This window comes from Protopterus annectens, chromosome 5.part0 (genome assembly GCF_019279795.1).
Source record: "Protopterus annectens isolate FY-2018-M chromosome 5.part0, PAN1.0, whole genome shotgun sequence".
In the NCBI taxonomy this organism is placed as follows: domain Eukaryota; kingdom Metazoa; phylum Chordata; order Ceratodontiformes; family Protopteridae; genus Protopterus; species Protopterus annectens.
Genome location: NC_056735.1, coordinates 981911583 through 981936573, shown reverse-complemented (window position 1 = coordinate 981936573; position 24991 = coordinate 981911583). Strand labels below are relative to the sequence as shown.

The 24991-nt window shown below is 36.6% G+C and overlaps 1 protein-coding gene across 1 annotated transcript in view; it reads right to left on the bottom strand.

Moving 5' to 3' along the window:
* Nucleotides 1–24991, bottom strand: part of TMPRSS2 (transmembrane serine protease 2) — a 396349-nt gene that overhangs the window by 13555 nt on the left and 357803 nt on the right. Inside the window, exon 8 of the mRNA XM_044071951.1 lies at nucleotides 15620–15762. Coding sequence (XP_043927886.1) covers nucleotides 15620–15762 — 143 coding nt within the window. The remainder of the gene's footprint in view (nucleotides 1–15619; nucleotides 15763–24991) is intronic.

The following is a 24991-nucleotide window of genomic DNA, read 5'->3' as shown; positions in this document are numbered from 1 at the left end:
ATTTTTAGGTGAGAGAAGAATGGGATGTAGTGGAATTAGGGTGGAGAGAGGGACAACATAGTTGAGTCACAGCTGTTTTTTTCTGGGAGTCATAGCCCTGATTGTCCCCAGGGCTGTCTGTTGATTTTGTTTGTCATTATTTTATTAACTTTTCTTCTTTTCTTTTACCTAAATTGTTCTTGTCTGATTAGAGTATAAAGGCCAAGATGTTGTTGGGTAGTTCCTGTTGAATTTAGGAACTGGGTCTGCTTGATAGACTGCATGATTTTGCCCTTGAGCATTTCTTCAGAAGGGGATCCAAAGAAGACATCCTTATCCAAGGTGCATGAGAAAGCCCGACTTTTACATAATCTGGAAGGGGCTGAGTCCTCAGTCAAACATGTTTCTGAATAATAGAGCCTATGTCTGCAGCCCTACATGGTGCACCCAAAGCATCATATCCACATTTCTTGGAGCTCTTTGCAGCTGAGCAGATGGATTACAAAGTTCAAGCATTTAATGTTTCAAGTCCTTATCTTATAGGGATTGATGGAAGGTATACATGTGGGTTTGGCAGCTCAAGGCTCTGAAAGACGATATCAGAAGTGTAAACCTTTTTTCTCAATCTGCCAAGTGTTTTATTCTCTCTGAAATTGGGAACGGGATTCCTGGATGGAGTCATATCAGATCAGATCCCTTACTGGAATCTAGAGACACCACAGATGGATCAGCTAGAGAACTCTTGTAAAAGAATTTAGGGAAATCCTTTACCCTACAGAGGAGTTCAGGTTTCCAGTGGTAGGAGAGATGGAGGAAATATTGTTCCACTGATGGACTGGTGAGCACATCCTCCAGAATGTACATGATTAGAAGAGAAGCACATGGTCTAGGTTCAGGCAAGCCAAAGAAAGACATACATCTGAGATGGGTCTTTGAGAATTTCTTATCTCCCCAATGAAACTCCTTTATTTTATGAAGCATGTCCTTAACGGATAAATCCTGTAGTGAAGATGCAGAAAATACAGCATCTTTGTTGTGAGACTAATATGCAGCAATGAAAGTTATTTGACCCACATAAGCTATCTGCTTCAGAGTCAAAGGAATCAGAATCCTCCACAACAGTCTTCATCCTTCTATTATGACAATGGGCCCCAGACTCCTCAGAAATTTCCAGTAATCTGTTTGGCTTTCAGGAAAGACATGAAATTCTAATCTAGTTGGAAAATTTGCTCAGTATAAGCTTCAGAAGTAGACAGGACTGAGGCACTGCCTGCCTAGGCTAAGGTAAGCTGTTTGGTATTGGTTTGTTCTTTGGTATTTTGTGCATTATGACTTCCAATAAAGCCATCTTGGAGGTTGGGGGGGGGGGGCAGGTAACTAAGACCTCTATCTGGTCCCTGGGAACCTCTTTGCAGATAAATATCACTAGGATACCACATTCCCCTTTGATAATCAGAAAAATAAGCCTCCTGCTCTCAAAGTTCCTTAGTATAGGGTGGTAGAGTCACTGGTCCAGTAGGACATTCAAGATACCACTAGCATGGTGTCCTGCAGAATGTTTATGCCACAGGCCTCATCCAAGACCAACTTTTGGGTCAGGTGCTGCAAAAGCACCTCACTGTGCCTGAAATATCCAGACCTAGGGAGTCCAGAGTCACCCAGTGGTATATCCTCAGTGTCCCAATGCTTCTGTCTGTGTTTTTTGTTGAAATTATTTTTTTAGCTGAAAGGTTCAATTAGATCTTGTTGCACACAAGAGTGGCTTGGAACCAGGAATGTATCATGTATCTTAAATTGCTGGGAATATTACTTTCTTTTACTGATTATCTTCAGAGAGAAACTGACACAATGAAGACAAATGTGCATTTTATTTAGTGGATTGAGGCAAAACAAAAGGAGAATAAAAGTTATTGTGAGGTGTTTGTTTCCCGCAAGTGATATAATTATTCACTTTAACAAAACTTTGGGATTCTAAATCACTATCAGGCATTAGCTAAACAAATCTCTACAAGAAATGGGTAACAAGAATCTCCTATGGGAAACTTTTTTAAACAACTTTTTTGAATTATCACTTGTGACATAGGCAAATTTACATTTATAAAAAGTAAACAAAGCATATTAACAAGTTCACATTTACAAACATTATAAATCACATATGTTCTTCTGTACAATATAATTAATCCAACATTATATAAATTGTTCAATTACTGCCATTTCTTAAACCTCATTCCTCCTCCAAAACATTTTTCTGCATCTATTGTTCCCACAGTTTCCATTTTTTCTATGCAATTTGCTCCTACTCTTTTGTAAAGACCTCACATCCTGTTCTTTTTTCTCCTTTACAATATTCACTACTTCAAGTACGGCTAGTTTACATTTTCTTTTCCGTTTTCTAGTAAGTGCTTTTTAGGCAGCCACCAGAATTAAACTTAACAAAGACTTGCTATGTGCAGACAGTTCAGATCCTGTATCCTAGCTCAAGAAAATCATTTTCGTAGTTATACTCATTTGCTCACCATTATTCTTGACAGAGTACTCTGTGGGGAATTTTTAAAGTCTGCAACTCATTATACCCTGAAAACATATGCTTACAGGTACCTCTTTCTTCCCCACCACACCTCAAACATTTGCTGTCTTCCTAAGGAAATTTTCTTTTCAGTCTGCTTGGGGTTTAAAAGTACCTATGTGAACACTTCCAAGCAAAAATCCTAAATCTTCTAGACTGTGTTGAATATTTGGGAGGCATACATATGTCTTCCCATTGCTTCTTTCTTTTCTGACCTCCTCTGTTTGATCCTATAGTTATAACTGAATATTTTATCCACCCTACCAATTATCCCATTTTTAACTATAGCTTCCATTCTAGGTTCAAATTCAACCAGTGCGGTCTTTCACTTAGGATTCCTCTATCCCTTTCGCTTTGCCTATAGTCCGCTATCAATCCCTGATAGGGAAGACAGTCTCTAGCCTGCAGTCCAAATGTTTTCTTAGCCTATTCCCTTTCCATTGCTTTCCCTCTCTAATTATTTGTTCTCAGTTCCTCTGTTCCTTTGCTATCCTCCAATAAATTCCAGCCCCTTTTTGCCTATTGTCTTTACCTCTAATTGCAGTCATACCTATTGCCAGAATCTGCTATATCAATTCCCATGTTGGCTTAGTTCTTAGTATACTTTTATGCTACTTTATGAATGCGTTATGTATGACTGTTGTTATTCTTCTTAAGGGTCTGCATCCAAAATAGCACTTTATCCTTTTTTCTTGAACCCCCCCCCCCCTGCATCATCATCATTCTTTTCCACTTTGAATTGTTGCTTTTTGCTTGTGTTATATATAAGAGACTTAATTGTGTAGTTCTAAACTATCCATTCAAATCAGGTAATCTTAAACCACCTTGTTCTACTGTAAGGATCAACTTATCCCACTTGACTCTTGCCCTCTTTCCCTCCCAGATGAAATCCTTCAACTCTTTATTAACTGCTCTTCACAACTTCTCCTTTGGTTGATAAAAATATGCCTGACCTATGTATTAAACTAAAGGGACTATAACATTTATCTGCTTGTATCTTGCTATCTGTATTCATAGACAAAAGCTTCCATTTTCTCAGTTTTCGTGTTATCTTTTGTTTAGTCTTTTCCTACATATCCTTAGCTGCCATAACAGAATCCTTTTTAACACATACTCCTAAATGCATCATTTTATCACATCCTCATAAATACAGGTATTGCTGTACCAATTCATGTGTAGATACATAGTTTACAGCTATAGCCATTGTTTTATCTTCACTAATTTTATATCCTGAAAAAAAAAACTTGAAACTGTCTCAAAATGTTCCGCAACACTGAAATATCCCTTTCTGGTTGCATCAGGTAAAAAATAATGTCATGCAAATAAAGCCAACTTCTTTTTTGTTATGATACTAATTATATCTATGGATTTCTGTGTCCCTTACTTTCTTTGCCTGTGGTTCTAAATATAATGCAAATAACAAAAATGAAAGAGGACACATCTACTTGGTTCCTCTTTTCAGATACAACTTATCAGAGAAGAGCCCTTCCACTTTGATTTTTACCTATGATCCCTCATATAACCTCCTAATTAACCTTATTACTGTTATCAGGGAAAGCAAATGCTTCCATTGCCCTACTCAAATAATCTCAGCTTACTCTGTCAAATGCTTTCAATGCATCAACACCCTCCAACAACAGATTTCTAAGATGGCTGTCCACTGTGTAACAGCTTAATTTCAGCTATCCCACTGTGAAGACAGACATTCAGAAAAGAGAGCCAGTGAATTTGTCTTTCTGGTTAAATTTAAGTTACTGACTAGTAAGTACACTGTCTGGATGCCAAAAAAAAAAACAAAGAAATTTAGAGAACCTGAAAGAAAATAAACCACAAAATGTCAGGAGAAAACACTGACTGGGAAAAATCCTGCTGTTCAGCAAAAAGCTCCAGCTTTGGAGCAAGACATGACTTCTAGTACATAGCTCTCAACCTTCCATCTCCAAAATGAGGAACACTCGCCTTCATAATGTGGAACAAATGGGCAAAATGTGGAACACATACTAATGGCTTACTAACAACTTCAACTAGGAAGGTCATAGGATGGTTAAAATATGCTGGTTTTACTCATGAAGAAGATCCTTTAATGAATTAATATGATTAATTTCTATTTACCATGGATTTCACTTAAAAAAATTCCTAACACTGAATGTGTGACAAACTCTTTCAATGTGGAACTTTAAGGGACTTTGAGGAACATGAACTTTTTAAAACCCCAAATGAGGTACGTTCCTTGTAATGAGGTACACTTGAGAGGTATGTTCTAGTATCTAGAGGGAAAAAATAAATCAAATGTTGAATATGGTATCTACTCAAATAACAAAAGACTGAAAAAAATGGAAGAAGCCCGTGTATTCAGATGAGCTGATAAAACTGCAAAAATCAGAGGTCAAAATTAAGAAAAAGCTGGCTGAGTATGAGACTGCTCAAGAAGAGTTGTTTAAAAAATGATAGCATTAGAGGACAGAGCACACAGGAATAACTTGAGATTTTCTGCGGTACCAGAAAACCTAGAAAGAACACACTGTAGTAATGTTATGAAAGCACAAATAAGCAACTGGACTGATATTTCACAGCAGGAGCTATTAACTGAAATGGCACATTGTATGTAAACTCCAAACCTAGCCATTAGAAAGAAGCCATGACCTCTAATAGGACCAGCAGAAAGAGCTGATTCTGACAAAACTGTGGCAGAAGGACAAAGTACTGAAATTTGTGGTTGTGGAAAATGATTACTCATTGCACACTAGGTAGAATACAAGTACATTTTTCCTAGTAGTCAGGAAATGTTGAGAACAGGTGTAAGTATCAATCTATTTTCAAAATATTTTTCCTGGAATGTCAAAGTCATTTCTGATGCAGTGCATGCTAAGGAGGAAATGCAAAAGTTTGTCCAATAAAAAGTGAGCTATCCAACAAAAGGCTTCTTATTCTTCTGATAATAAAGCTCATAACAAGACTATGCCAGTGAAGGCTCTTCCAATGTTCCAAAGGAAAATTCGTAAGAGAAAAGAAAAGCACAGGAGTTGACTAGAAGAACCAGGAGAATGTTAGAAATGAACTATATACTGGAGTTGGGAGATAAAGATCAGAAGGAGATGGAAAAGGAAGGAAAGAAGTAAGTGTAAGTAAAATCATTTTTGTTTTTAGTTTTATAAAGCATGACATTTTCAGTTATTTTAATGTATTATAGGGACATTAAACAGATGCCATTTCCCCCTTCTTCTTTCTTTCTGTTTAGTTTTAAGAAATATGGACAAAAGCATGTTTAAAATAATAGTCTCTCATCTTAAGTTATTGAAGCGAGGGACAGGTTTTAAAATTATACAGAGCATGATATAAGTAAAATTGATGTGCTTTTTCTTACTTTTGCCTAAATGAATGACTGGATTAAGGAACTTGGTTGATCTAACAACACGTTTTAAGTCAAAACAAGTAAATAAAAGAATACTGAACATAATGACATATTTTTCTTTACCAAATAAATGTTCACAGTGAAACATGAGAAGCTTGTAGCTGAAGGCAGCGTGTGTCTGGTTCTCATGTTTCTTTGGGGACAACCTGACAAGAAGGCAATAAAAACAGAATACTTTTTTTCTTTCAATGGCTAAAAGAAATTTTCTAAAATCATTCAAGCTGTTTTTTACATCTGGAAGAGGATTAAAGATAAGTCAAAAGAAAACACTACTTAGTGTAAGTAGAAGCACAGGCAGTATTATCTGTCTTAGCATGGATAACCTTCATTATGGGTCAATTAAAGCCTCTAAGTATAGCTTTCAGTCTGGAAGAGTTGTTCCTTATTAGGAGGGTTAAACTTCATTATTTGAAGATGTACATAGTTTTGTGTGTTTGTATTATGTTAATAGATTATGGGGGATGTTCCGTGGGTGGGGTTTTTTTTGTTTTGTTTTCTTGAGGATTTTCATTAAAACAAAAAGTCTTATAAGATGTGACATAAGTTTAAAATGATATGACAAGAAAAGTACAGTTGTGTACCTACCATAAATGTAGATGTTCGAGTGTATTCACTGTTGCAGTCATTATTCTAGGGTTATCCTGCTGGCAGACTACCCTCAGTCGGCCAGAATTCCAAAGTCTAGGTCCGGCATCGGTTGCTGTCACCTCTTCCCTGACGTCAGTGTGCCAGGGGTATAAAAGATGCAGCCGACGCCATTTTCTTCAGTTTTTCTTGCCCCAGATGTCAGGTGCCCCCAAATTGGTAGGCTGAAAAAATATGCCAATAAATATGGATGCACAAAAATAACTTTTCCTTCATCTACAAGCAAATACACCACATAGGTTGTATAGGATAGAGAAGTGTAGATAAGTCCCAGCAAAGAAAAGGGGGATGGTGGGTGGGTAACCTAGACTGCAACAGTGAATACACTTGCACATCTACATTTATGGTAGGTAACTGTACTATGTTCATCGTGTTTCAGTGTTGCAGTCATTACTCTTGGGTTGAATCCCAAAGCTGAGGATGGGTGGCTGGGCTAAATAGGATTAGGAGAGGCTATGAGGCCCTGCAGAACTGCAGTGGTAAAGCCTGCTCTGGACTTAGAGTAAAGAGGTAAGTGGTAGTGCTTTGTGAAAGTGTGCACTGAACTCCAAGTTGCAGCCTCTAATATATCTTTGGTTGGTACTCCTCTGAGGAAGGCTGCTGAAGTGGCTGCTGCTCTGGTGGAATGAGGCCTAATGCCCTTAGGCACTGATTTGCCATGCTGAAAGTAGCAGAAATGGATGCAATGGCCTATCCATTTAGAAATAGTCTGTTCTGAGATAGCCTTTCCTTGTGATCCTGCAGCATATGACACTAAAAGTTGCTCAGTCTTTCTGAAAGCTTTAGTTCTGTCCAAGTAGAAGTGTAACTGCCTGTGTATGTCCAAAGAATGCAGAATTTGCTCACCCTTGTTCTGTGGATTTGGATAAAAGGTAGGCAAGTGAATGGTTTGGTTGAGGGCCACACTGGACACCACCTTAGGCATAAATGTTGGCTTTGTCCTCAGAGAAACCCTGTCTGGATGAAAAATGATAAAAGGTTCCACAGCCATGAGTGCTTGTAACTCCAAGACTCGCCTTGCAGAGGTTATTGCTAGGAGCAGAGCTGTTTTCCAGGATAAGAATTTTATATCTGCTGTTGATGCTGGCTCGAAAGGAGGCAGTGTGAGTTTTTCCAAAACATAATTGAGGTCCCAGGCAGGAATTGGTGCTCTCCTTGGAGGCCTAATGTTTTTGGCCCCTCTGAGGTACTGCCTTATTAAAGGATGTGAAAAGATAGGTGGTTCCGTATTGTAATGGGCTGAAATGGCAGAGGCATGAATCTTAATTGATGAGAAAGAAAGGCCATTGTTCAACATCTCAGTTAGGTATTGTAAAATCTGAGGGATATTTGGTACACACATGTCAATGCCTTGTTCCTGGTTCCAAGCACAGAATCTCTTCCATTTTTCTGCATAAGATTTTCTGGTACTGGGTCTCCTGGCCTCCAAGATAACATCCATAACAGCTTTTGAAAGAGGAATGTTCTGAATGGCTACATTATCCGCCATGCTGCCAGATTTAAGGTCTTGAGTTAGCTGTGCAGAATCCGATTGTTTTGTTGGGTCAGCAAGTGAGAAGTTTGAGGCAATATCCCCATTGGACCTTGAGACAAGCTCTTTAGGATTGGGTACCGGTGTTGGCATGGCCAGTCTGGTGCAATCAGTATCATTTTTGGCTTCTCTTGTCTGACCTTTAGGAGTACCCTGGGAAGGAGAGGCAGTGGAGGAAAGGCATATACTGTTAGATTTTTCCAGCTGAAGGATAGGGCGTCCACTTTCCATGCTTGCTTGTGATAAATCCTTGTGCAAAATCTCTGCAATTGGCAGTTGTGAGGAGAGGCAAATAGATCTATGTTTGGGCATCCCCATTCCCTTGTTATCATGCTGAAGACTTGTGGATCCAGTTTCCATTCGTGGGGATCCATGAGGTTTCTGCTTATTTCGTCTGCCAGAGTGTTTGTTTTTCCTGGCAGGAATTGTGCTTGCAGGTGAACTTGAAAGGTCAATGCTGTGTCCCATAAGGCAATTGCTTGTCTGCAGAGGGGGTAGGAATGTGTACCTCCCTGCTTGTTTATGTACCACATGACCGTAGTATTGTCTGTCTTTATCAGTAGCTGTCCTGGATGAAGCAGGTCCTTGAAAGCTGTCAGGGCCTTTTGTATAGCTAGCATCTCTTTTTGATTGATGTGAAGATGCATCTGATTTCCAGGCCATGTGCCCTGAATACATTTTCCTGCCATATGGGCCCCCCAGGCATAATCTGATGCATCCGTTGTCAATGTCTGTCTGGCCGAGGGTAAACTGAATGGCAGACCCTTGTTGTGGTGACAGGCCTCTGCCCACCATCGAAACTCCTGTTGCAGGCAGGGAATGAGTGCAATTACTGTCTCCAGGCTGTGGCAATGCTGAGTCTAAACACTTTTTAGATACCATTGTAGTTTCCTCATATGCAGTCTGGCATATGGAATTAGTAGAATGCAGGATGCCATGAAACCCAAGGCCTGCAGGATTTTCCTTGCAGATAAGTGGGTTTTTGTTGCCAATTTCTTGAAGTAAGAAGTCAGTTGCTTTTGTTTGTCTGGTGTGAGATAAGCCATCTGGGCAGTTGTATTTAAGCTTGCACCCAGGAATATTATCTCTTGAGAGAGCACTAGTTTTGATTTCTTTTTGTTTACTGTGTACCCTAGTCCAATTAGTAATCTTTTTACAAATGCCAGATGCTGTAGAAGAATGTCTTTGTTCTCTGCTTGAATTAGGCAGTCGTCCAAGTAGGGGTTTTGTAAAGGTAATTGTCGGAGTAGAATGTTGGTATATTTGGCTACCTGTACCCGATGTCCTTCATTTTATGTCGGTAAGACGGAAAGGGCACTGAAAGACAGAATTTATGAACATATGAACGACATCAGGATTAAAAAGGAGACCAGTGCCCTTTACAAGCTTACTACGCTGTGTAATTCCAAAGACATGCATCTGGAGCGTTTCTCCCCGGGCCTCCGCTGAAAACAGGCTCTGTGGAACCTAGTCGGACATTCCCGGTCAACAAATGTTAAATAAATAAATAAATAAATAGTTTGTTTACTGATTTTAAATTTGGCATTTTGGAAATGGTTAAAACGGACATCAGGGGAGGGGATGCTAACAACATTCTACTACAAAAAGAGATCAGGTGGCAATTGAGACTGAGGTCTAACATCACACCAGGTCTCAATGAATATATTAATATAAAGGGCATCCTAGTGGACAAAGCAGGAATTGTTTGACTCCCATTTATTTAGTAGAGTTTCTTTCAGTTTTGGTAAATTTATTGAGAATATTATTAAAAACTATTTTTGTGATATATGCAAATATATATATATGTATATATATATATTTTTTTTAAAAGACACCACACAACATCAGTAATTTTCTCAATCATCAGGACAAGACTTAAATATTTTTAATGATTTATTATTATATATTTATTATTGTTTTTTATATTTATTTAATAATTTATCATTATTATATACGTTTTTCATTCATTAACATACTAGTTTAAATTAAATATATGGCTGAATAAAAAGGAGGGCATTCAAACTTATTATTTACAACACATCAAACATACACTATATTTATATACAAATTTGTTTTTAAAAAAATAAAATAACTTATCATTTTTATTAAATTTTAACCATTGTATAATAAAGAATTTTTCTTCTTTTTACATATATACACATATAAAGAAAACTAGATTACATGTTTAAGCAGTGTCGCACTTTATACCGTCTTTTTAATGTTTTGCAGTTTAAACAAGGAAACAGCATATTTAAAAGAAGTGATTTTTTAACCTTCAGAGTTGGTTTCAATAATTGTAATTAATTGAACAAGTATTTGTAAATTGGATAATTGTTTTTAATGTGTATAAAAATAAGAGGCACCACTGGTTCTTTATCTGATGAAGTCTGCTTTGGGCAGACGAAAGCGCTCATTTCGTTGGAATTTTATTGTGGGAGTTGGAAAATAAAAGAATTGATTTATCTGTCGGTGGTACGGAACTTTTTGTCTTTTTGGTTACCAGTATTTTTGTCCAATCTTTTTACAAATGCCAGATGCTGTAGAAGAATGACGTTGTTCTCTGCTTGAATTAGGCAGTCGTCCAAGTAGGGGTATATTTGAATTCCTCTTTATCTGCAAAATGCAATTACTGGTACCAGGCATTTTGTGAAGACCCTGGGTGCAGTAGATAAGCCAAAGGGCAGTGCTGATAATTGGTAGTGCATTGAGCCAGCTATGAATCTGAGGTATCTTCTGTAAGATTGTCTGATTGGGACATGCAGGTATGCCTCTTTTAGGTCCAAAGTTACGAGCCAAGGCTTCTTGCCCAGCATGGGCAGTAGCTGCTGTAGAGTCAACATCTTGAATTTTGGAACTTCCAGAAACGTATTTAGTACAGACAGGTCCGGTATTGGTCTCCAGGTTTTATCCTTTCTGGGTACTAGGAAAAGTCTGGAGTAGAATCCTTGCCCCTACTCTTGTTGTGGTACTTGTTGAATGGCCCTCATGTCCACGAGGGCTGTAATTTGTTTTTGTGCCTCTGCCCATTGATTGTGTGGCAGGTTTGGCATACCTTTTGACCTTGGTAGGGTATGAAAATGGAACCTGTAGCCTTGGGACACTATGTTCAGGACCCATTTGTCTTGGGTAACCATTTGCCAATTTGATGAAAAAAGTGCTAGTTTTCCCCCTAAGGGGGCTGCCAAAAGAAAAGTGCTTGGATCTGGCAGATGAAAGTCATTGGGACTGTTTCCTGTAAGGTTGTGATTTGTCTTCTCTGCTTTTGGAGGTAGGCGCACCCCATTGTTTAGGCCTGTATGAGCCTTGGGGCTGAGATCTACCTCTAGGATGCCTGTATCTGCCTCTTTGTGGTCTGTCTGACACTGGAAAGGACCAATTTTTAGAAGGCCAGTTCCTGCTAAACCTGGGTGGCTGTACCTGTAAGAAATCCTTGACTGTCTGCATTGATTTTGCTTTATCCTCCATTTTTTTCAACACCTCTTCTGCTTTAGTACCAAACAAAGTATCATGCTGTAATGGAGCATCTAATAATTTTGCTTTAACATGATCAGGCAGATTCTGTTCCTTTAACCAAGCATGCCTTCTAATAACAGAACCTGTAACAGCGGCCCTGCAAGAAGCCTACAGTGAATCATAACCACATTGCAAAGTATGCTTTCCCACTTGTTCAGCTGCATGCAATAAATCCTGCATTTCCTTGTTCTCTGAACATTCAGTATTTGTCAACAATTTCTGTTTAAGCAGTGACATTAAATATTGCTGATATTTAAGCATATGAAACTGACAATTTAAAGCCCTAACAGCCAAGGTAGCAGGAGTGTAAACTTTTTTCTGTCTAGAGACCTAGAATCCCTATCAGAGAGGACAGGGTTTTTTGCAGTGGAAGCTTTAACCCCTTTGGGACCCTGAGACATAGTTTCTGGGTCAGCAGCGGGGTTTTTATATAAGAATTTATGAGAATCCGGGACCCTGTAGTATCTGTCTGGCTTAGCAGGTGCAAGGGGTAAAGAGTCAGGGGACAGGCCGGACTCTGAAAAATACATCATCTACAATGTCTAGAACAGGTGGAATAGCAAGGGGTCTGTGCTGAGGAAGTAGCAGAAAGTATCTGAGCCTTTTCTTAGATTCAGAATAATCTTGGCTCTCCCAGTGGAAATGCTCCCTCATGGTATGCAGGGTTTCCCCAAAAGAATAATCCTCAGGAGGAGAGGCTGAAGGAATGGATTCTTCAGCATCAGAATCCTCATAGGGAAGCATGGAATAATCCTGTTCAGAAGAGGAATCAGAGGAAATAGAAACCTGATCAGAAGAATCATACTCTTGTCTCTTGCCTAGGCCTCTTGTCAGGAGGGGGATGGGAACCCCTGATCAAAGTAATTAGGTCTTCGGCCATTTTGAGCATCTGTTTTTTAGGCATGGAAGTTTGAGTAGGAGATTGCTGTACTTGTTTCTTTGTCTTTAGAGCTGCTTTAGTCTTTGTCTTTGAAGCTGAAGATGGCTTAATATATAGTTGTGTAGTTCTGAAGACACCCTCAGAAGCCGATGCCTGCTCAGCGGCTCTGGACCCATCTAAGGGAATGATTTCCACGTGTCCAATATCTTGAGTATCCAGAGGCCCAGTCGGCTCCACGTGGGAGTCAGAAGTGGCCTGTGGCTCTGAGGTAGCGGGCGTCTCAGCACCTCACTGAGAACCGGCGAACCAGCGACTGGCCTAGCGGAGGCCTCATCGTCGGGTTTGGACCTCGGATGCCTATCCTTTTCCTTGTCCTTGCGTTTTTTGTAAACTCTGGTCGTCGGCTGTTCTGACGGCATTATATAATTAAATCTTCGGCCAAATTAATGAAATGCAAAATCGAACCGACACTTAATAGTGCGTTGGTTAAATCTAGCACAAAACCGACAGCTAGCAACGTTGTGATCAGGGCCTAGGCAAGGAATACAGTAAGAGTGAAAATCCTTATGAGGTATTTGCTTCCTACAAGAAATACAATTGTTAACTTTTTCTGACATCAGTCTGGAGCAAGAAAAAAGTTTCCCCAATGGGGTACACTTTAATGAAGACTTCGGTTCTGAAATTCGGATTTGAAAATCTCAGGAGCTGGCCGACCGGCACTTGCGAACTGCTTTTGCTTTGGGCACCACGCGGCAAGAAAGACTGAAGAAAATGGCGTCGGCTGCATCTTTTATACCCCTGGCACACTGACGTCAGGGAAGAGGGGACAGCAACCGATGCCGGACCTAGACTTTGGAATTCTGGCCAACTGAGGGTAGCCTGCCAGCAGGATAACCCTACAGTAATGACTGCAACAGTGAAACACGATGAACATCAACTTTATAAAAGATCAACCTGCCAAACAGGTAACAGAAAAGCTGAAACTAGACATTTAAAAAGCTGTTATAAACAACAAATAGGAGTAATAACTTCTTATCATAATGGCAGCTCCTTCATTATCTTTGAATGTGAATGGTCTCACAGATATATACAAATAGAAAGAGTAGTGAACTATATTAAAAATGCTTAGTGCAAATAGCTATGCTACAGCAGACACATCTGGGAAGAAATGAGGATGGGAATTTGAAAATGAAAGGATTTTACGATGGTTATTCAGAGGAATATCTAGGAAGAAGGAAAAGGGGAGTACTTAGATTAATTGCTAGAGGAGCTTCCAATACTGACAGAAGAAGAAAAAAGATAATAATGGTAGATTTGTAGTGGTAAGGGGCTAATGGCAAGGGAGGGGATTATGTTGGCATGTATTTATATTCCACTAAAACTGCTACAATGGAACATAAGAAAATTCTGGAAGAAATAATCAGCTTTCAGCAGGGGATATTATCTATAGGTGGGGACTGGAATTTAATTTGGAATAATGATTTGTGTATCGGGGGGGGGGGGGTAGAAGGGAAAATATACCAAAAGAGAGTAGCTTTTGGAAGAAATTTATGAAAATATTTGATATGGAAAAGATGACAGTAGTAGGGGCTTGGTGAGAATTTACATATTATTCTCCAAGGTACAAAAAGTGGGCTAGGCTAGACAGAAATTACATTTCATAGGAATATTTAATTGTAAGTTTTGATATGTATACCATGTACCAATAATAACTAAAATGAAAATGCAGGGTAATGAAATAAACATGAGACACTGGTGCTTCCCCACCTATCTGTTAAACAAGGAAGAATTTAAGAAATGTTTAGTGGAAATTAATCTGGAGTTATTTGGAAGATAGACATTTCTTCATAAAAAATATAGCTAAGGACTGGGATAAAATGAAAATGGAGTTTAATGATAGGGTAGAGATGAGAAGAAAATGTTGATGTATAACTAATCTATAGGGAAATCTCCAGGAATAGATGGTATTCCTGATATATTTGGAAGCTAGGAAGAAAGAAAGTAATAAAGCTTTGGAAGGTTTTGTTTAACAGTTTTTTAAAAGAGGGAAAAGCACCAACATCCTGGAAGAAATCTGTGGTGACTGTAATGCCCAAAGAAGGTAAAGACCCATTAGATCTAGCTTCATAAAGGCCCATTTCGACTGTAAACCATGATTATGATTGTCAGTGTTGAGGTGACACCATTACCTGAGTTGCAAAAATGTGAAAAAGTTGTTGTGGACAGATGGATTACAAAGTGTTTATGTTTATAATGTCTAAAAAAATGACAACAGTGTTAATAAAATTGATAGTTATGGATCAGTGTGGTTTTGTAGAACGAAGACAACAGTTCACAACGTTAATAGAACGACGATCCAAAGGGAAGCAGAATGTAAGAAAATACCACTATTGTTGGTGGATTCTTTTTTTATTCATAAGAAACATCTTTACTGAATTCTCACTTGTGACATAGGGAGTCATACATTTATATATATATATATATATATATATATATATATATATATCAGGATAGTTGGATGGCTGACATCCAGTGTTGGTACATGGAGTAAGAGTAAGTTGGTTTAAAATGATGAAGCTTCAAGCAGCCACAACTTTAAACAAGTGAAAAAAGAAAGGAAAGAAGAAGAAAGTGCACACTAAAAGATTGTTTTTACTGTATTTCTAATATGTACTTGTCAGGGTGATATGTTTTGAAGGGAGCTATGCTGCTAGCTTGTATTCATGATTACTTACTCTTCTGATACTTCAAAATGATGCCTTATCTTCAACATAGAGTAAGTTAAATTAATTAGACATGCTGATGTTTTGTTTAATTTTAGCAACCATACTGGTTATATAACTTACTGTTTATGAGAAGCTTTCTGTTAATAACATGTCATGAATGGAATATGTGTGCACTTAGAAGAGCTAACCATTGAGTTATGTCTTTATAAAATTAAATTATAATTAATCTGTATTACTATTATTTTTGATAAATCAAATGTTTTTTTTTCAGCTGTACATTAAATTTCTTATTTGCTTTAAAATGCAGGCACATAAAATGGAGCACAATATAGCCATTAGTACTATTTCACTGGTTACTTTATTTTACCTGACAGGAATCAATTCCACCGTCTAAGTACCCTGCACAGACCATGGAAGGCTTTATTGCACCACTGTAGACACTTCTTTGATTACAGACACTTGTATCAATCAGAGGCACACTAGCCATCATCACAGTTTCAGTACCAGCACCTTAAGAAAAAATACATTATGTTAGCATTCATTTTATCCGTCTATAATTGCAATGTTAGAGAGCAGTGAATTTAAAGGGAACCCCAGAATTATCATGTTTAATATCATTGCTGTTCTTTAATGCATCATATTATAATTTTTCAGAGTAGGAACTTTAGAAAGAAAGGCAAGTTGATATCACCAGAGCTACTTTTACAATTTTAATATATTAAAGACAATGGTTATAGAAAAAAGTAATACAAATCTGCTATGTGAAACTGCATGTTTGGTGCATTTTGTTGTTTTTTTAAGAGATGGAAAGACATACAGCCAAACTCATAAAGGTTACAGTAGGGTGTACATAATGTGCACACCTTGGGGTAAACTTTTTTTAATTCAAAGACAGCCCTAACACTGTGCCTCTGCATGAAGACATACAGTACCACATTGGGATGTCTCTGCGGCTATGCTACATGCTATTGAGGCAGTCTGGGGGAGAGGAATATGCTAATTAGCTATGTGCTCTCTCTCCTGGAACTATCTTAGGGAAGGCAATTATGCAATGAGTGATTCATGTAGATCAGCACAGTCATGAATTATGCATCTTGGAAGGGAACACAGTTAAAAGGCTATATTTAATTATTGCTGTACAGGAATGTGCTGGGGATTTTATAGGTAAAGTAGGGCTGGAAAGTCTGTCTGTGAGTATATGCTATGGGCTGTATATGTGAGTGTGAATCTGCCTGGAAGGTAGCTGTAGGGGAGGTAGTAGGGGAAATAGGGAGGGGGTCAGGTAAGGGGTGTGTGTGTGTGTGAATGGGTGGATGAATGGATGAGTGCGCGAGTTCAATTGGGTGGGTAGCGGGCTCTATGTGTGTATTTAGTCTACAACACTGGATGGGGGGTAAACTCTAGCCACCAGGGATTACTCTTAATTCTCATGCTAATGGTAATTTAACAGTATGGGGATCATGGGTGGGTGAACAGTAGACACCACGGATTAAATCTCATGCCTTAACAGTACTTTAGCAGCATGTGGATTGGGAGGAACAGTAGACTCCAGGAAGTTGTTTTAAAAATGTAATAATAATAAAAAAAAATATGGTGAAAAGGGATTTGAACCTTGCACCCTTGACATGAAAAATCCCTGCATTAGTTTACTGCACTAGTTCATTAGTACATGTGCATGGGCATTATGCAATGCCTTCAACACATTGTCACATACATGAGGGAAAGAAGAGAAATGCAAGACATATCTCACAACCTTGTAAGCTTTTGCTCTATAATGAATTTCATGAAGGATATAAAGTGTGAAACTGTAATCATCCTTGAATTATGTGGGCAAGGGAAAAGGAGACATCATGGACGATCTGACAACAGGGACAGATATGGGGTGTGCGTGAGTTTTATTGTGTGGTTATGCAAGAGAGACTGGGGGTGCTTCTGCAAACACTGTTAACATTGCTGAAAAGTGCTGATCTGCACTTCATGATATGTAACATGATTTGGAGGCATGCAAATTAGCCCATAATAAGGTCTTTCCTTATTGCGGCTAATGTGTCTCTGAATAGCAAAATGCCATATTGTGGCAACAGGGCTTCAGGGCCTTTTTACCACAAACTGTAGAATTTTGAGAGATTATTAACTGCTTTCTTTGTTATTAGGGACAAGTCTTTGATGCACAAGCCATTAAACTATATTTTGATGACTACATTCTACGAAAACTCATGTGATGGTACAGTTTGCTGAAGTAAACATTCCCGCTAATTTTTGTGAAAGACTCCCACACTTCCCATAAAGGGCTTTACACACCTTTTCTGATACTACTTAAATATGTCTGAGTTCACCCACATCTTGGAGACAGTATAAACAGTTACTCTGTCACAACCGAAGTATTTGGTGATCATGAGAGATGACAATCTCTTTCTCTGAACTATGCTGTCGGCCATAATTTGGTGGAATACAACTGAAGAAAAAAAAGCTAAATAAGTAAAACATAGACTTAATACAGTACATAAAGGAGTAATGATAAATAAACCATAAAAAATAAGAAAAAAAAATGTGTTGCCATCTAAACTTTGTAATCAATAGACATCATCAGTTACTGTTGACCCAGTTCTAAAAGACTTGGTCTCATTTTAAGTGACCACTTAAATGAACAGCAGATCTTTCAGAATCTGGCCTGTTTATAGATAAGGCTTACACTGAAGTATGTCACTTAAACTCTGATCAAGTCCTTCAGAATTGGGGCAGACTTACACTGAGAGTAACACTTTTGGAACCTGCCACATACATTAAATGTATCAAATTTTGATTCAGGTTCCTGGTCAAAATGTTTGGTTTTACTTTATGTGTATCACTTGGTTTTTGTGTTAGGCTATTTTTTGGTTTTGGGGGCCTTTATCATCTGTAACAGGGCAACACAAAACTTCAGGATTAACAGCCAATATAACTAATATCCAACCAATCAAAACATGCATTGATGAATGCTTCAAATGTTTTTTCTTCAACTGAGGCTTGATGCTAGTTAGCGAGTTAAGGTCAGGATGGGCTTAGAAATAAATCATGGTTTGTGAAATATACTCTTTTGCTGTTAAAAATGCCTATGTGTTAATGTAACCCCCCTGCAATATTAATATTAACTTACAAAACATGAAATATAAATCTAGAAGCATTAGCATACTTACATTTCTTGAAAGCATATACATGCTCATGAACTATTTCTTGGTTTTCTCATGATAAACTCTTAGGATTAATGTAATCAAAGTAAAAAACAGAGTGATACTTTCAATTTGAAACAGTCATTTTGCAGTTGGCACAGAGCATCATGGCTATAGTTCCTGTGGTACAGGTTGATTCTTTCAGCCTTCATTTGCCTACTGTGTAACCTTGAGCAAGTCACTTAAACAGACAGTGCTTGCAGGTATCTGTAAATTTCGGCTAGGCTCCTCAATGGTCTACTGAACTGCAAGCCTAGTAGCTACATATAAACCTAAAAAAATTATCTTGCTTGCATCTTCTCACTATCAGTGGTTGTGTGTATTTCCACACCAAGTAGATGGACTGCTGACGATACAACACAGCATAAATCTTCACTGTGTTGCCCTTCCGATGTGACATTAAACCAAGGCTGCATCTGCTTCAGTTGGTGGTAGCTCATATGGATGTAAAAGATCCCAGGGCACCCACAAGAAAGAGTAGGATCCTTTATTTAAATGAAAAAATTACTCTTATTTACAAAATATTTGCATATTTACAAATATTTACATATGTGCAAACACATATACATAATTTCCTATACAGTCATGCCAAATTGTCATCCTTATTAGACTTCCTCTCATTTTTTCCATAACCACCATCTAATTTTACTTAATATTGTTGCTAAAATCCATTTACCGTTAAACATAATTTCATTATTCTTTCATTCCATATAACCTATATAACATAAAATAATGTTTTATCTATTCTTTTAACATAGTCTTTATTTCTATTTTTATTATATCCATATTTAATCATACCCATGTTTATTTTAACCACTTCTTTTTATCTTTAAAAAAACTTCTGTACATAGTTTCTCCATAACTGTTTTACTCTTTTGCATTTCAAAACACGTACTGTAGTTTCTTCTTCTTGACAATGTAAACATATTCTGTCACTTTTATTTTTATATGGCACATTTCCTTTTTGTCTATTACCAATCTCCACAAAAAAAAAAAAAAAATCTTGACATTCTACTTTCTGATTACACCACTTGCTTCTTATTTTTATGGCTTTACTTTTTTCATCTGTTAGATTTTCCCATGGTTTTACGCAGTAATGTTTTATCATGACATACATTTAAATCCTTTTCTATATAATCAGTTTTTATGTTCTACAAAAATATTTTTCCTTAGTAACATTTTATTTCTTCATTTATACACAGTTTTTCTGTTTTTTACCATACCAAAAATTAATCATACTTATACAGTTTTACTACTAATCTCTCATCTTTTTCATTTATGTACTTTAACACTTTTACAAATTTAATGAAGCGGCGTATACCACTGGGTTAACTAACCCTAAACCTCACTCTTCTTCATTATATATAAAACTCCACTTTTTACTGTGTTTAATCTAGAACCTCAAGGCCCTATCCCTGTACTCTGTTTCCTACAGGCTTTTGAGGGGAGATCTATGTCTGGCATACAGGGCATTGTCAGACCCACCTTTGATGGACCTCCTGCATATCCACAAAACAAACAGTACCAGAATTACCCATTCTAAAGACTTAAAACTTGCCTGTGATATAAATAGGACCTGCTGGAGAGATAGGTTTGTATCCCACAGACTACCCCGTCTATGGAGCAGGCTAACAATCCATGTGAAGCAGAGTTCCTCCCTAGTCCAGTTCAAGTGCAACTTGGACAATTGGATGGGAAACCCTAAATTCATCCTTGGTTTGGCACCTATGTCTCTGATGCAAACAGGTAACCTATAAATGGTTCATCTCCTAGGTCCATGCTTACACTTATCAAGGGTATCAGAACTTGTCAGAGATTTGGGATGCATGGCTAGGCTTAGGCCCTTGTGTTCATTAGCCTAGTAAACATCTATGAACCTATAATGAAAGAATTATCAGCAATAATTCCTTTTTAAATACTGTTGGCAACATAAATACACTTGCTAAGTATACTATTTTTCCCATCAGTACTGAATTTATCAAATAAGGCTTTTTTTCTGAATGATTATTTATACATCTCCAAAAAATATGTTTACTTTATTTCTTCTATTGTTTTTTTTTCCATTGAATTCTACTTACATCTTTATTCCTAAATTTTATACCTAACACAGAAATTTCAGTCACTGTAAAATATATCCCAATTTATACTACATCACCTAAACCTTTACTTTATGTAAAACCATCCCTATCATCTGTAAACATTAATTTGTGCAAATTAATACTTCTTTTATCCAAATTTTGTTTATTGCAATTATTATAATGTCATCTGCATACATTAACATAACTGGAATTCTTAACTCTTCAGGTGTTACGCACCCAGCCTCCTTCATTTTGTAATTTATTTCACATACTATCACATTCATAACTAATGTAAAGAGTATGTAACTCACTGGACATCCCTGTCTTACACCACTCTTCATATGTACTTCTTGGCTTAACCAGCTATTTACAAGTAGTTTTACTTTATTATTGCAATATGATGACATAACTAATTTCCTAACTTTCATTCTTATATTATATTCTTTCACTATTACCCATAACATTTCATGTCCAGTGTATCAAACGCCTTATTAAGGCCTATCATGATTTTAGCTTCTTCTACTTTTCTGTTCGTTTATTAAGTATATTATGTCTATATATGTGTGAACTTCAAGTCACATTTTACATCTACCTCATATGGTACCATGTTTCTTTAAGAATGGTGGCCCGTTATCAAATAGTTTGGCGCCTTTTTATGCATTTAAACAGTATGTAGGAATGATTGGTTGTTCTGAAGAAGCTCACAATGTTTGTGAGTGAAAGCGCTTAACATTTCATGCAAATAAAATCTACTATTGGTTTTATCAAGTGTTAGCAGTCGAGCTGTTTACAGTGATGTCGTGTAGAGGAACTGTTTTGTTGTTCTTTTGTGGTGGTGTGGTTGTGTTTCAGAAGGAGTGCTACGGATTTTTTGTTGAACTGAAACAGTACTTTTGTTACTTTTCTGTTTGTAATATCATCCAGTTTCTCTATTATTAATAATTCTTGACAACCCTTCCCCAATATACTATATATATATATATATATATATATATATATATATATATATGTAGTTATCTTCCACAATATTTCACATTTTAATTTTAAAACTCTTTTGTATTATTTTCATAAAGATCTTATAATTATTGTTATTCAGTACGATTGGTTTCCAGTTTTTAATTGTCTTCATTATTCCTTCTTCCATATGAATTTAAGTATTCCACTACACAATTCTTTATACATAAGACCTTCATTTAACCATTCAAAATCTTAAAAAAAATATTTTTCCCAAATTTAAGTATTCTACTACATAAATCTTTATATATAAAACATTCATTTAATCATTCATTCAAAATGTTTAAAAAATATTTTTTGCCAGTCCCTTAAATTTTTATACATTTCATACCCTATTCCATCTGGGCCTGTAGCTGAATTTATATTTACTTGTCCTAACACTTTAGCTCATTTAAAGAAATCTCCTTTTCCAACTTTATTCTCTTTTTCTGTTAACTTTTTTACTTTATACGGTTTTTACTACCTTCTTTTTCAAAACATTTCTTTTACATATTGTACTACACTAATCATAATATTTTCCTGAGTTCTTTCTATTTCTCCTTTTACATTTTTATTTCAGTCATTACATTACTATCTTCCTTTACTAATCTGCTTAAGTATCTTGATACTTATTTTCTTTTATCTTCTAAAATATCTTTGTTTATATAACAATTCTTGGATTTTTTCTTGGATTTCTTTCATATATTTTTTTCCTTTAAAGTACTTTCTATCATTATGCTTAAATCTTCAAATGCATTGTTATATGTTCCTTTATATTTTTCTTTCTCTACTTTTCTCATATCATATTGCCATTGTAAAACACATTTTTTATATTTCTCCTTAAATATCACCCACCATTCAGACCAATTTTTATTAAATGTTCCTATAGTAATATGATCCTTCCATCACTGTATTACTAATCTCTTTCCTTCTTCATTCCATGCTTTCCCATTTATCCTTGCTTTCTTTTATCTCTAGCTGTATTGCAAAATGATCAGAAAATCCTGTTTCAACTACCTCCCATTCTCCTACAACTAAACCTTCTGATACTATAAAATAATCTATTTCAGTTGTGTACATACCCCTTTTGTAAGTCCATGAACTTTTGTCCAAATGTTTTAAATTATCACAGCTTATAACTTCTAACATTTTTCTTATATAATTTCCTTTCTTTTTACACTTGCCTCTTAAATTGCAATTAAAGTCTCCTGTTATTATAATATTCATATTTATCACTATATAGTCTAAAATTTGATTAAATAAGCTTTTCATTTCTTTACATTCAGTATAAGCACACACTGTTATAATCCTGTAGACTTGTTCTTTCCATGTAAAATCTACAATGGTTAATCTTCCCATTTTGCTAAAGTTACATCTAATTTCTTAGCTGTATTTTTACAGAATACAGCTATTCCAGAACATCTCCTTTTTCCCAAATTCTAGATTATATTTCCTGCTCATAGTTTCTCTGTTTGTAATTTTTCATTATTTGTTAAAAATCTTGTGTCTTCTAATATAATTACATCTACATTGCATGTATTACACTATTCCAAAATTCCTATTCGTCTTACTATGTTAGTAATACTATTCACATTTATAGAAAACACTCAAACGTTCCCTTAGATTTGTGGTTTCATAAATTCATAGCTAATTACAGGGCTGACTTTTTAATAGGCCATTCTAAGGCTAACCAATTTCCTTCCCAAAGGTGAGAATCAAACACTATACCTTGTGCCTGTGAGTCAAACACTTTAACCATTATGCCAAGCCACAATATTTAACTGTATATATTCTTTTCCATGCATTTCCTTTCCTTTTTTTCTTTTGTACTTATCCCTTTAAATTTTCTTTTTCTGTCTTTTACCCTTTTACCAGTAGAATTACTTTTTGCCTTTTACTACCTCCCAGTTTATGTCTTCTTCATCACGTGTTTCAGAATCTTTTTCTGTGTCCTCTTTATTATTTTTTCTCGTCCAATTTTTCTACTATTTCTACTACTACTAAAATTTCTTTTCTATGTTCATTTTCTTCACTTTATTTTTCCTTACTGTTATTTTCATTTTTGTAATCCATCCATAAATGTCCAATTTTGTTACATTTATAACATTTCAATTCATATTTTGGAATAATGTCTCATTTCTCCACAAATGTAACATTTTCTTTTGTCACTGTTACTTATCAAATGTCCTTCTTTTCCACAAAAAAAAATATTTTGGGTTGTCCCCAGTATTTTACAACGCCCGATATTCCCCTTCATATTTATCATGCTTGGTATATGTATATATTTTTTCTCTTTCTATTTTTAACACAATTTTACAATCCCAGCCACTAGTCTATAAACCCCCTTTGCCATAAATTTTTGCAATGTCTAGTACTTCTTTACATAAAGCTTTCAAATGTTTTTTCAAAGTCTCTCTTTCTACCTCTGTTTGAAATTGCACATAAATCTTCTTTTCCCTGTTAAATGCTTTCATTACATAAAGATTCCATGGGTAACAGTCTTTCTTTTTTTCATATTCTCCAAGAACAATTTCCATTGAAAATACAGTCTCAAATATAATGTCACAAAATGTCTCTTTCTTAATAAGAACAAATGCTCTTACCTCATGTGCTTTTATACGCAAAGGAGCTATTAAATTTTCCCACATTTCATAGCTGTCCATTTTTTGTCATTTTTTACTTTGAATCCTTACCAAGTACTTTCATTTTTCACTTTCTTCTGCCCTTTTTCCTGCTATTCCACTTTTGTTTTATTTTACTTTCTCTGCATATGTTTTCTTTTCCATCTTACCACTGTTCTTCAGAATTGTCTCTGCATCTTCATTTCATATTTTCTTCATAATGCCCCCCCCCCCCCAGGAAGCATCTCCTTCATTTTCTAGCTCACTCTCCACCACCATTTCTTTAAGTAAGTCATCCTGCAACCCTCCCGATTGGAGGGCTGTAATTATACAGCCATCATTTGCTGAGTCATCTCCATCACACAGGTTTCTTTGAATCATTTCCTCAGAATCTTGCACACATTCTTTGGTTCTGATATTTGATTTCCAGACCATGAAACTCCCTGAGGAGGCTTTAAAGCCATCAAAGCACTAAACAATCCCTGAGTGAGGAACTGCCATTCACTCTGTGGATCCTTATGAGCTGCAGAAATATGTTTAGTCTTCTACTTTTTCTTTAAGGGGATGTCCACCTTGAAAAATTTGAAAGGCTCTGATCCCAGATGGCATTCAATAATTGTACTAGGGAAATTTGGGGAATACTCCTAGGCCACTCAGAAATAATCAGCTGCGGTTAACCTGAACATCCAAAACAGATGTCTGCAATGGCTCCTCGGACATGCCTAAGGTTCGATCCACACTGGCCTCCAAACCGGTCAGGGAAGAAGAATCCAACAATGAAGCTGGACGAACCTCTGAGCTGTCACTCATTTCAGGGGTGATATCCTGTGTAGGCTGA